Here is a 14,443-nt window from a genome sequence, read left to right on the forward strand (position 1 = left end):
TTAATTATTAGAAACACCCATTTCAAAGAAAAAAAGTACACATTCTTAGTATTCATATTTCTTAATTATTTTTTTACAATTTTTTAGATTTATGAACATAATTCTTTATTTTATAAAGGGTAAATTAGTAATTATTATACGGGACGGGCGGATATGGGGTGGGGCGGGTGGATTTGGGGCGGGGCGGGTGGATTTGGGGCGGATGTGACCTCATATCCACCACCTACCCACCACCCATGGCGGATTTGACTTTTCGTATCCATACCCACCCACTACGCACCAAAGTCATATCCATAACTGCCCCAACTGGGGCGGATGTGGTGCGAAACCCGTCAAATTATACCCACCTGCCATCCCTATGTGTAATTGAGGTAAGGGTGGCCTATTATAATTTCTTCATTTAGGGTGATATTGAGAATAGGCCTTCACTTACATTACACAATCCTTTAAAAAACTCATTTCCTCTAATGCTTACATGTCATGGGGTACAGTACTTCTCAAGGTGGGGAATGAATTTACGGAGAGAAGTTTGGTGATGAATATTCAAGCTAAATATACTGGACCAGGTATGTAGAAGTTCAGATATCGTTAATGTAGCTTGGGTTTTGTTTATACTCCACGACTTGTCGGCTTGAGAAATATTTTTACTCTCAGCGATGAGGAAAAAAACGGAGTTTTCTACAGAAATGTGTTGAGAAAGGGGAGATGTATAAAATCTTTTAACAAGATGGTGTTTTTCAAAGGCATTTTTTTTGTTAAAATCGTATGCATAAATGCAGCAATGACTGATCCAGTATCTACAAATGAAGTTTAAATAGCTTTTGACTTATGGAGATTTTCTTGTGTTTATCTGCCAGTTATAAATTACTACTATGTCTTGTTGTATATGCAAGGCTTCTGTCTGTGGCATATGCTGGTGACAAGCTGACAACACCAATAGTTGAATTTGTACAAATACAACTATTGCAGACATGTTGTGGCAAAAATCCCAGACCTAATTATAATCAAACCGATCGATTTTCGATTTCTGATTCCAATTCAAATTCCAATTTACCGCTGACATTTAAATTTTGAATTTTTGGCGATTTAAGCACAAGATTCAGGTAGAATTGAAAATTATAAGGAATGAGAAGAAATTATGTACTTCCTCCGTTTTTTTTAAATGTTATATTTTTGAAAAGTTCGGTTACCTAGGAAAATTTTTAATGAAGGATTAAGAGAAAGTAAGGGTGGGGTGCGGATTAAAGGGAGTGGGGAATACCAGTGAGCGACCACCATCAGTAGGGCACACCAATGGGTCACCGCTGCGACCACCACAAGTCCAAATCGACCACCGGTGTCCTCCTCCTCCCCTTCCCCTGCTAAACGCGCAACCTCTTCCCCTTCTCCTTCCCTTGCAGTTGCGCGACAGGTTTTCGGTGGGTGGGGTTTTCGGCGGGTTGGATGGTGTTTTCGAGGGTGGGGTGGGTTTTTCAGCGCGTGGGGTAAGGTTTTAAAGGCGTAGGTGGGGTTTTTGGCGGGTGTAGTGGGTTTTTCAGGGGATGGGGTGGGATTTTCAGCGGGTGGGTGGTGTTTCGACGGGTGGGGTGGGTGCGGTGGTGGGGAGGGGGGCTACTGCAGTTGTGGGAGGGGATTGGACTGCTAGGGTGGGTGGAAGAGGGATGGCGATTAATTGTTAATTGTTAATTTAGGTTAAACTTGGTTAAATTAAATAAGTTTAATTTTGGTTAATTGTTATAAGTAAGGGTAAGTTGCTAATTTAATAGGTTAAAACTTACCAATTAGGGAACAGAAAAAAAGTGTAACATGTTATTTGCACCATTCCATTTAAGGAAAGTGTAACATGTAAAAAAAACCGGAGGAAGTATTTGGATTCAACAAACAAATCTCTCAATAACTAATATAATACAACAATTCCTAAATAACCTAATCGTCATCACTCATCACCACGGTCAATTCTCGATCGGCAAACACCAAACGGATTCCCAGCTCGCGCTCCAATTTTCAAAATTATTGATCTTCGAATTTGAGCATTTTCAGATTTTGGAATTCTAGATCTTTCTTCACGTTCTTGAAATTCGAACAAATCATTGCACCACAATCCTATTGTCGATAATTAGAACTACCAAGTAACTCCAAGATCTTGATCTAACAAAAATAAATCCTCAAAGAAAATTAGAATTTCAGAATTGGAAGAGAAAATAGCAGTGAAAATCGCGAGGAACCCTATGAATTTTGGGGAAAATGAATTAGAGATGAGGAAGAGGAGGAAGGAAATTTAGGGAAAATTAATTCGGGATTCGACAGTGATGAAGAGAGAGAGAGAGAGAGAGAGAGGAGAGAGAGGAGAGAGAGAGAGAGAGAGAGAGAGAGAGAGGAGAGAGGGGGAGGGTGATGGTTGGTGAAATTGTAGAGTTTGAGAAGAGACTCCAAAATAATAAAAAATGGGCAAAACACGACTTGCGTCGGATGGGCTTATTAGATTCGATGCAAATCATTCAAAAATAAAAAGGCCTAAAACCTATTCGCGTCGGTTGGGCTTAAAAAATCCGACACAAATCATATGATACATCGATTTGCGTCGCATATAATGTACATTCGACACAAATGTTTTGTTCATTATATATTCATTGGCTTTAATTATTTGCGTCGAACATTAATTGGAATCCGACGCACGTGAAGCATGATTTGCATTAGATGCTGATAGTATCCGGCGCAAATGATGCGCCCGTACACTTTTGCGGTGGTTTTCCGATTGTGCGACGCAAATCAACGGTTTTTCTACTAGTGCATTTAGGATTTACAAGGATAAATCGCTACTCACAGTAGCAATTTATAACTTCTTAAATTGCCACTTGGTGTAGCGAATTCCTATGGGGTACCTGGTGCTGCCCATTTTGGGCTCCTTAAAAACCGCTATCAGATATGGCGGTTTATGAGAGCATTCACACCAACCAATTTTGCTTTCCCATTACTGGCGAAATGTCAAAAACATCATCCAATGCCCTCATCCGAACAGCCATTCCAACACCCAATGTCCAATTTCCAACAAGCCTTATCAATTTATCAAAATTAGAGTTACAATTTATGCATGATCATGACCGACGAGTGGTCTTGTAGGCGAAGAGTGTGGTGCAAAGTTGAGGTTTAAGAGAGAGAGGGAGGAAATTTTGAGGGAGATCGTGAAAAATGGGAAACTGGTGTCCTGGAGTGGGGTTTGGGCGGACAATTAACTGATGTTGTAAAAGTAAACTTGGTACTCGGTACGATTGTCTTGGTTTGCCTTAACCGCTACTCGAATTAGTGGCTTACGCCCATTAACCGCTACTCGAATTAGTGGCGTACGCCCATTAACCGCTATTTCTGGTAGCGATTCTACCTAGATGTGATCATTTTGGCCCGGCCCGCTGGCGTGACCCGTTTTTGGGTCGGGTTTTGCGCAGAATTTTTCGGGCCGGGCCGGACCCGGCCCGCCCGTGTTTTTTTGGCTTTGGGAAAGCCAAAAACGACTTTTTAGCCTATTTTTTGGTCCGCTAATTTAGGCTCGAAATAGCGGGTTTTGGACACAAAAATTCGATCCGGATTTAGGCCCGACCCGGCCCTGCCAATTGGCAAATTTTTTTGGCCGCGGCACGGCACAAACCCGGTCCGGCCCATGATCACCTTACCTAAGTAAAATAAAAAACCGAATTTCTAGGGTGATGTCTCGCGTAAACGGTATGTAGTGAAATAATTCCATGTTTGGCGCATAAAGGAAAATTAAAAACCCCTTTGATAATATTGGGTTAGGGGGGGGGGGGGGATTTCAGAGTAGGGGTATACAGTCAACAAATCGAAAGTTCAAGCTGTTAGCATTAGAAAAAAAAAACCGAAAGAAATATCATTTTCCATAACAGTTAGTATACAGAAGAACGACTTGTTTGTGGAGTGTCAGTGAAGCGAAAATAATGTCTACTTTGGTACTATTTTAAAAAGGTAATAAGATTGGTAGCAAGTCATAATTGGCAAAGAAGACAACATATGAAACAACTGGGGAAGCTGCATGGTTTATGTCTTAATTGTCAAAGACAAACAGCTCCTTATTGCCAGCTCAAATTGATGTCCAGCTATTAACGAAAGTGGAAAGAGAGAGAAACACGACATAAGCTATGATTCTTTACCATTTTGTTTCGCAGACAAAGTCATGACTAATCACTTAATCCGTAAATTACACTATAATCTTCAATTAAATTTGTCCTTAACCTAAAGATCCTTCCTTTTTATTAGTAAATGTCTAAATGTTTATTATCTTTTCGGATTTGTAAAGTGTGGACTGACGAAAGATGCATTAAATCGGGGAAACCTTCGGACAGAATGACTTAATTTACAGAAAAATTAACGAAAAAATATAATGAATATTTTAGGTTCTGTTTGGCAGATCTTTTTTCTCATAAATAAAGAGAATTTTTTTTTGGGGCTCCACTGGAAACCAATGATAAGATGAAGGTCCTGCCAAATCGTAACCTCTAGTAGATTAACCCAGTCTGAATTTAGGCAGGATAGTAAGAGAAAACTCTCTATCAAAGTTCCCTTCCTAGTGGGGATCAGACCCCCAACTCTGAAGTTGGAAGGTTATTTCTTTACCATCAGGTCAAGTTTAGTTTGATCATAAATAAAGAGAAATAGTCCTAAGAAATATTACTCCATATTATAGGAAGACGTCTACTAGTAGTTCAAGAAGTTTGCCTAATAAGAGGTCACCTACTCTTAATTTAAAACTAGTAATTTGTCGTGTCGATGTCACGAGTCAATTATAATTATCAAATATATTAGTATTCCTAAATTACATAATTGATTTTATTAACTTTCATAAATTTATATCTAGTGCGATATTGGAAAACGAATGTTATATCATGATAATTTGTTTTTGAAGAAAACTTATAAGAAATTAAGGGATAAAAAAGAACAATTTAAATGAAATTGGGATATTAGAATATTATTATCTTAATAAACATGCTAAAGATGAAAAAAAAAACAATGCTTGTGTATGTCTTTGTAGACATATAATTATAAGACTTTATTATTTTACTTTGAAACATCAAAATTTGATATTGTGGTGGATTGGTGGTTAAACTCTCACATTTCACTTCAAGGTCATATGTTTTATTTTTTGACAAGAAGAGTCATATATTTGTAATAGCTATACAATATTTTAAAGTTAGATTATAAACATGTGTATTAAGAGCTTGAGAAGAAGAGTGCCACATGGCACATATACTGGAGATCATGTGTCATGTGGCACTAATCCTTTGATAGGAACACCTTTTAATATATTTGTATAGATTAGGCAACGGTCCAAGTCTAATATTATAAAGAAAAGAACCATCACTTTTGTTTTTTTTTTAGTTTGCTCATTTGAAATTTTGACACTGTTCACAATTAGAGAGAAACTTCTAAATTCTTTTCAATACATAAGAAAAGATATTTTCATGTAGGGTCTTATTTGATTAGTTTGAATGAATACCTTACCAATATTCAATCATTATAATATTTACTAATATGTAATGAAATATATTTAAGGTCAAAGAAGTCTATTGGCAAACGCACATAGTCAAAACAGGCAAACTGAAACATACATAGGGGGTAGGAATGGCAGTGGGGAGAGTCAAGTAGGTGACCCAATGGGGCGGAGTTTAACAGGGATGGGGATGAAAATCGTACCCACAATAGGTCATTAGAGATAGTGTTTAATAGAGTGAGATAGAATGAGTTTGTTAGGAAAATGTAGGTTTGGGTTTGTTTAATGACAGTCTATTATAATAAATTTTGTTGTTCTTGTATCATTTTAAAGCTAAAAACTAGGGAAAACTCTATTGTTGTAGATATATACTTTAACATAAATTGGACAACATATGCAAAAAGTTGGATCAATTTAGGGCATGTTTGGCAAAACTAACGGTTCTAGTAGCTGTAGATGTCGCGTTGGGGGTAGCTGCTAGCTGTCGCGTTGAGGGTAGCTGCTAGCTGTCAGCAATCAGCAAATTAATTAGTTGTTTAACTACACGTAGGCAAAAGTAGCTGTTGAAATTGTAAAAGACAATAAATGACATTTATTCTAATATGAAATGAACTACAACAATTTCATATGTTCGTTCAATATTAAGTTCAAGAATTATTTTTTCAAAGAAGTTACACAAAAAAGGAGTATACGACTTTTTAGCTGCTCAAAGAAATGTATAAATCTAAGAAAATATTCAACCCTCGAAAAATTTATATTACCAATTTTACTAAAATACTTGTAAAATATCTCATCTTTAAAATAAGTATTTAAATTACATCTCTACTATTGTAAAATAAACATTGAATTGCAGTAAAATAATTAATAAACAGTAAAAGAAAAAAGAAATAAAAAATATTGGTTAATAATTCTACCTTATGCTATTATATAGTGTTTATTTGCTAGATCGCTACCTCTAAATCTCAAACGTTACTTGTAGTAACGTTCCACAACCTCTACTCATTATTTACTCCAACTGCTACCCGCTACTACAAACACTACCTTACCAAACACTCATAGTTTTCTTAAGTAACGTTTTAATTTTGTCAAACCGCTAATCGCTACTTCAAACACTAGTGCCAAACAGGACCATAATGCAGATTGAAGATTGTAAACAAGTGTTGCTCAAAGGACATAGGCCCGGGGGAAGGATGTTCCTATGATGGAGAAGTTAGTTTGTGGGGAGACAAATTCCACCCAACCAACCAAAGGAAAAATTTTAGTTTCGGGGGTTATGGAGCCTTTCCATAACCAATCCAAATTTGTTCAGGTTTTCTATGAGAGGTGAGAGTGGAGTAAGCTCTAAAAAGAGATAATTTGTTATTTTCTACAAAGGAGGATATCAGGTGGTTACAAGGATTACCCGCAAGGCTAGGAATTGAGGTGACACTAATACGGGATGATACGAAATCAGGCAAGACGAAGGAGCTTGTGAAGGTGCCAGGAGTTATCAACTCAAAGGTCACTAATGAGCATCTGTTCTTGATTAAGAAGCGGACCTAAAATAAGGGATCGGAAAGCTCCTATACCTAGCCAGTTATCTTCCCAAAATGAGATATCTTTACCATCTCCTATGGGCCATATTTTATTGTCATTTAAGAGGTTCCATCCAAATAAACCTGATACTCTTCCTAATTTTTGAACCATGTTTGAAAGGAACAACTTCCTTAGTTTGAATGTATTTTGATATGATACACTCCTTGACAAGGTTATCTTCCCCGTAACTCAATTTCCAACCTAAACGAACCATAACACTGATGTTTAGGCGCGAGCGAGTTTTAGACGTCTGGCCATATAATTGGGCGTCTTAAATATATATTATTTGATCCATTTATAAGAAAACAAACAAGCTAAGGTTTGTCGTTGATCAGCCAGGCAACAACCTTAGCTCTAGTATGGGAAAGGGGAAGGGAGGTAATGAGGGAATGTAAAGGGAAAGGATAAGAGAGAGATAGGGGAATGCTGGTAAGGGAATGTGATTACGGTATAAAAAATTATTTAAGGCAATAATATAAGTATTTAGGGCGGGGAAATAGCGAAACCCATGTTACAGGTTCCCAACATGAAAACACAAAGAGAATACATCCATAATAATGACAATAACAACACATTTATTTTGGGCGTATAATTCTAGATTAAGTAATATCGTGTTAATTAAAGAGGATAGATATGATGTAATATTGTACTCCCTCGTGTCAAAAAGATTGAAGACTTGTTGAGACACATGATTTAAGGTTAATTTGTAGTAATAAGATTATCAAATGTTACTTTATTAAAAGTAGATGTGATATGAAGAGTAGGTGAGACATTTTTTTAATCGAAGGAGAGTGAATATTGAGTTATTTTTCACACAAAGAAAGCGTGGGCCAAAGGGATGTAAGAAAATAATATAATAGTGAAATATTGCTAAAAATAGAAGCGTTTATACCAATTTAGACAAAAAAGAAAGAGAAAAAAAAGAGAATTCTAATTAAGATATACACCTCTCGTATCTTTTTATCTTTCCTACTTTTAATGTGCGCCTTTAACAATGCAATTTTTTGATTTTAAATCTCTTTCATTACATATTAGTAAAATTTTAACTATTGAATAATGAAATTGAGACAAATCAAACAAGACTCTACATAAATACTATATTTTTCCTTATATTATCTCAAACTCTGAACAGTGTCAAGGTTATAATTGACAAAGATAAAAAGATAAAGAGTAGTATAGTGTAAAAATGAGGAATCCATTAAAGAACGGATGGAATCGTAGTAATAAAAAAGTGTGATCACTTTTAAAATATCTAAAAAACTATCTTTTGTGATTTATACGTAAAAAAGAATATTCATATTGTTATATATATTTATCTTAATGTTTTTTTTAAAAATATTAAATTTTTATAATTTTTACCTATTGATTATTAAAGATACTAAGCTTAAGGATATTACATTAGCAAATATGTAAAAGAAACCTATCAATTAAAATGAAATGGAGAAAGTAATTTATTATAAATGATATATAAATATTATTTCATTTAAATTTAACAATATCCAAACTTTTAAAAAATAATAATAATAGGGAGATGATAAGCTTTTTGATTTAATACTCCTCAACCTATGCCAAAACAAAAACACTCCTAAACTCTATAGAATCAGAGAAGGCTGCATTTTTCAATGGTATGGGCCACAAATGAGTGTGGTAGTGGGGGCCAGAGTTTCACATGCTCCTTTAATAGCCACATTGTACTCAGCATCTCTATTATTTTCAAAATTTGATGATTTTACTACTTCTCCGTTTCAATTAAGATGTGACATCAATTTAGATGTGACATCAATTTATTTTAGAAAGTTTTAAATTAAATATTACACTTTTATTTTAAATAATAATTTCTCTTTATCAATTAACCATCACATAAGACTCTTTTATTTTCTTTCTCTATTTCTCTTCTCTCTAAAAATTATCTAGAAATCTATTACTTTAAAAGCATCACAACTAAATTAAAACAGAGGAAATACTTTAAAAATTAAACTAACACAGCTATGTGAACAACAGTTCATATGTAGTCCCCCAAAAAATATGCTAAAGTCCAATAGTTGGAGAACAAAGTTGCATTTGCACTTGCAAAGCTACTAACCTGATCAATCAATTAACCTACAGCTTGCTGTCTTCCATTTGCCAGTCAAATCCCGCAATTTGTATGTGGGTCCCTTTTGTACTCAAATTAACTTTTTTATTAAAAAAAAACGTTGTCATATGGGTCCCACTTCTCAATTGCTAAAAATAATTAGCTGGCCCCATATTGTCATCTACCTTTCTTGGTCCAGCATGCATAGTTGCTAAATTTTGCAATTATGGAATTTGAGAAGGGATCCTATGATAAAATATCAAGGTTAATAATTCTAATAATTCATCAACTTTTGACAATTTTGTAGCACAAGCTAAAAACTATATTATATAAATCTAATGTACTATTCCCTTCACAATTTTTTAGTTGCTACATTTTACCATTTAGATATGTCTTTTTTTAGTTGCTACATTTGCCAAATATTTCAACTTTTATACCCTTATTTTGTCTTCGTCATACAAAAAGACAATTACTTTATGTTTTATTATTCTACTTTTTAATGGTCCTCAGATAAATCCTTGGTCTGTATGCTAAAGTAAATGTAACAACTAAAAAAAGACGGAGAAAGTATTTTCTTAGGAAAAATGTATAAGTTTTTTTATTAATGTGTTGGATTTGTAATCACTTGCAAAAAACTTTCTAAAAGGAGAACACTATAATCACGCTCCCAAACACTTTCCTCTTACATTAATGGGAATGACGAAAAAACAAAAAGGAAAATCAGATGATGAAGCAAAATTCATGTGAGATAGTATAAATGCTTGTGTTCTCCCCTCCACATGTTACCTTTAGATCCATATCTCATACGAGTGTGTGTGGCTAAATGGAGAATAATTCTCTAGCCAACGAGTACGAAAGGATCAGTTTGGTAGATTCACAACGATCTATCTCTTATTCGCCTGAACTGAAAATTGTTCTGCTCCATATTCAAACCACACCTTTATATTTCAAAGTCATTAACAAATCTAGCAAAAAAGACCCAATCGAGACTAGATACTCTACCTGAGATGAAGGATAATAGGACATGTTCAGCAAAAATAGTTGTAATAATTGTTGGCCATTGAAGTAGCTATTATAGTGTTCGACAAAACTAGTTGACGGATTAGTAAAATAAATCTTGATCAGAAGAGTATCACAAACATTAAAAGTTAGTTCAAAGCGTTATTTACACACCCTACCCCTTTCCATCTCCATGCATATTCTACTAGATAAATTTGGAATATGAAGAATCAAAGTAATTAAGGTTCAATTAATCTAGTACAAAATCATCCTTTTTCACCTATAAAAGCTAACAAATCTCACTACCAAATCATCATAAATCAACATTGATAATTTATACTTAAGTATCCTTTTTTTTCCCTTCATTTATAGGCATCGTTTGGTTCACATGGGAAGTAATTTCCCATGGGAATTTACATTTCATGGGAAATTTTTTCCCTTGTTAATTTCCTAGGAATTAGACAAAATTGTTTGGTTGACACCATAGGAAATTGCATTTCCTAGAAAATTACTCACCAAGGGGGGCTTGGTGAGTGATTTCCCATGTTTCATGGGAAATTCTATTTCCCTTGGAATTTGTATTTCCTATGCTTCTTCCATTTTCCTCCAACCAAACACAACACCCATAATGTATTTCCTAGGAATTTGTATTTCCAAAGGAAATAGCTTCCAACCAAACAACACCATATTCTTTACCTTTCTTTTGAAGTGGATGCCATTGAAGCGTTTAGCATAAATGTTTGGTACTAAAACAAGTACACATTCATCAATTTTCCTTCAACTTGAATAACAACTATAATTAAGAGTAGCCTTTACTCTTCTAATTTTTTTTTTTTAAGTAATTAACAAAAACCTAAACAAGTAACAAAAATAGTATGAAAAATGGAATATAAAAAAAATCTAGTAAAATAAAAGGAATCTTAAACATTCAAAATTTGATACCAAAATTTCGGATCTATACAAGTTATCTGACCAAACCCCATCCACACACACTCATCTAAAGATCATAATAATAACCACAAATATTATCATTTTATCATCAAACCACACAGTGCGAGAAAGGGGGAAGATTTCACATAGTTGTTGATTGAATCTTCATCTTTCAGCTACAAATCCTTTGTCTTTCCTTCCACTATAGTTTATCAATCCTGCAAAATAAACAAAATTAAACTAATTAAATTATATTAAATTAATCAAATAAATCACTAATTTGGGGATTTCCATCAACACCATAACCAAGATTAAGCGTAACGTAAACATAAACTAAATCACACTCAAACAATTTTAAAAAAAGCCCCAAAACCTAAAATTATGAAATTAGAACACAAAATTATGTTTGATTTTGCTAAAACCCAATTCAATTAAACACCTAATTTCACCAAATAATGAATACCCAGATCAAATTTCACCAAATAACGAATACCCATATCAAATTTTACCAAAAATGCCAAATTAGACAAGAAAAACAGACAAAATTAGCGAGAAATTGAACAACCCAGATGAAAAAAATGTACCTTGTTGAGGTTTACAACTTGGAGGATCTTCAAAAAGTGATAAAGAAAGCTGTTTTTGAGCCATTCCAATATCAAACAAAATAATCCCAGATTTAGGATCAAAAACTGTAATTTCTTTAACAGGTAACCAAATAAAGAGCTCTTCTTGCGTTAAACCTTCAACACCCATAAGTTCACCATAAGTAAGATTAGCCCTAACAACACTTTCAAAAATAACCCTATTTTCGAATTTTGTTAAACATGGACCATCAAGATAAACCTCTAAAAGACCATTTTCATCATTAAAATCATATGATTTTACTTCTTTTGGGAGAAGACCTGCTGGAAGACCCTTCTTCTTCAAGAGCTCGTGGACTGTTAGAGAGGAGAGAGAAAGTGAAAAACACAGAAAAATTGTCAGAATTAAGAGTTGTTGTCCACCCATTTTTGTGTTTTTGTTGTTGTTGTTTTTGTTGAGGTTGTGTGAAAATGTGAAGTGAAAGGAGGAGGTTTTTCGATTTAAGTTTTTGGGAGGAGAGAGAATTGCGGAAAAGAGGTTGAGAAGGGAGAAAGTTTAAAAGGATATGCTAGTTGTGAGATTACTTTTTTGCCCCTTTGTGGTGGATGGATGGACTCATCATTTTGGTTAATGGCATGATTTAAGGGTACTCTAATTTTTTTTAATTTTTTTAATAGGATTATTATGATGCTATATTAAGTATGATTAGTCTATGTCATATCGATTTCACAAATTTTAAGTATTTGAGCTTTTCAAAATATCCATTATTCTTTTTTTAATTCTTAAAATTCACCTTATTTTCCCCCAAGATTGTCAAAATAACTCATTTTTATTGTCATAGTTTCTTAAATACTGCTATAATTGTGAGCAGAACCAGGTACTCAGTAGAATTTCATAGATCCGGATTCAGACTCGGACTCAGTCGGTATTAAAAATTTGAAATTGGAACTAGTCCAATTGGGTCCTAAATTTTTTCAGACACGGAACCGGTGGGTACCAGGTCCAGAACCGTGTACTCAATTGTAAGTTTAACAACATATTGAGATGGGCCAATTGAGCTATAAAATTTTTAAAAAAAAAATTAAATGGGCCTAAAGGCCTACTAAGTACTAACTTTTTACTTAAAGACTATTATCATATTACCAATTCTATATGAGTATATGAAAAAAAAAAAAAAACCAATTCTAAGTACCGGGTACCCCGATCCAGACCCGCTGCAACCGGGTACTCAGAGCCGAAATCGGAAAAATCGGGTACCCACCAGGTACCGGGTCTGACAAAATTTTACCCAGAATTGGAACCAGGTCCAGGTCTGGATACCCAAAATTTTTGCTCACCCCTAACTGCATATGCTACATAAAGATTTCAAATAATCTTACTTGAGATTTGAGAGAATCAATATTTGAAACTTGAATATCATAGTTAACATTTGATTGATATGAGAGAAAACTTCATCAATCATATTAGGAATTCTTATATTAAGGATTGTTCATAGGAAATAATTTATGCGACAACCAATATTTCAATTGGTAAAATCTATATAAGAGGAAAATATTAGAGAATGTAATTTTTTTTGGGATACCAATTTATTGCCTTCCACAATAAAAAGAGAGATACAGAGAAATTGTCAACTAGGGTAATTAGAATTTTACCTGCTTCTAATATATCATGGCAGTCTGTACACAACCTACAGACACGTGTAAGTTTGACAACTAAAGAAGTTAAATCTATATTATTTTAATAGAAGGAGCCAAAATCCATAATTTGAAATTTTCAAAAATTGTTCCTATATAATTATGTTTAGTTGATAGTTTGAAAGAATGAATGTGATAATGGATTGTACTACTTGCAAATGCAAACATGTTAAAACCAAAAGCGAGAATAAGATTTTTGATGGAGTGACTAAACTAAACGTTGTTATAGAATAATATTATAAACATATAAAGAAAAAGAGGTTAAAGTACCTTACCCACTCTTTCTCTCTTTCCCTCTATAAAAAGACCTAGCATCCTCATACAACCATCAACTAATTTGGTGATGATAAACCCTAATTTCTAATTTGTTTTTCAGTTCTAATAATATATTTTTATTTAGCTCTCTTTTTAAGAGTTATTTGTCTCTATTAGTGGAATTCTCTCCTTTAATTTGTAGGAGTTTAAAGATTTCTAATTCTTTAGAATATGAATATTAATGGTTTACAAGTAGTTTGCTATGCAGTTCTATAAAGGTTATCAATAAATCATTTGTACTATTGAGTCAATACAAAAGTTTCTTCTCAAATTTATGGAATGTCGAAAAAATATGAATACAACGAATCAAGAATATGTCAAACTGTCAAATCTATGCTTTTGAGTTCTTAGTTCTTTCATAGAATATTTTTGTATGACTTTGTTAGATTTGTTTTAATTGTCATTTTCATTATGGATTGTAGATATCGCATGACTTTTAGGCTCAGTCTTGGGGGTTGTGTCGAGGGGCACCCGCCCTAGGCCCAGCAATATAAGGGTCCCAGTTTTGATTTTAAAGCTTGTAATAAAGGGAAGAAACAACAACCTTAATAAAAAAAATTTGAATTTTGGCTTGGTGGTTTGCTTTACACTTGTTAGTGCAGAAGACATGGGTTCAAATCCCATACGGATAGAAAGTTTTTTTTTTATTATTAGGTGTACTTACCCTTTGCAATTTAATTTTTAGATACAATCCAATATTAATTAATCTCTTTTTTTCTCTCAACTAGTTATTAGGCCCGGGCTATGCCCCAGGTAAGAAAAATTTGATTTATTAAT

The 14,443-nt window shown here is 34.0% G+C and overlaps 1 protein-coding gene across 1 annotated transcript; it reads right to left on the bottom strand.

Annotated features, from left to right (window-relative positions):
* Positions 1-11,035: 11,035 nt before the first annotated feature.
* Positions 11,036-12,377, bottom strand: LOC104907111 (hypothetical protein). The gene is made up of 2 exons (XM_010695994.4): positions 11,660-12,377; positions 11,036-11,293 (listed from the first exon to the last, which is right to left on the bottom strand). Exons 1-2 carry the CDS (start codon positions 12,081-12,083, stop codon positions 11,241-11,243), a joined length of 477 nt encoding a protein of 158 aa, XP_010694296.1. The 5' UTR covers positions 12,084-12,377; the 3' UTR covers positions 11,036-11,240.
* Between the last annotated feature and the right edge of the window lie 2,066 nt (positions 12,378-14,443).

This window comes from Beta vulgaris, chromosome 4 (assembly GCF_026745355.1).
Source record: "Beta vulgaris subsp. vulgaris cultivar EL10 chromosome 4, EL10.2, whole genome shotgun sequence".
NCBI lineage: Eukaryota > Viridiplantae > Streptophyta > Magnoliopsida > Caryophyllales > Amaranthaceae > Beta > Beta vulgaris.

Bases quoted from the DNA above. Each gene is read 5' to 3' on its own strand.
- LOC104907111 (XM_010695994.4), bottom strand. From the start codon at position 12,083: ATGGGTGGACAACAACTCTTAATTCTGACAATTTTTCTGTGTTTTTCA. The intron at 11,294-11,659 runs GTACATTTTTTT...TTTATTTTGCAG, and splicing joins AAGTTGTAAACCTCAACAAG to GATTGATAAACTATAGTGGA.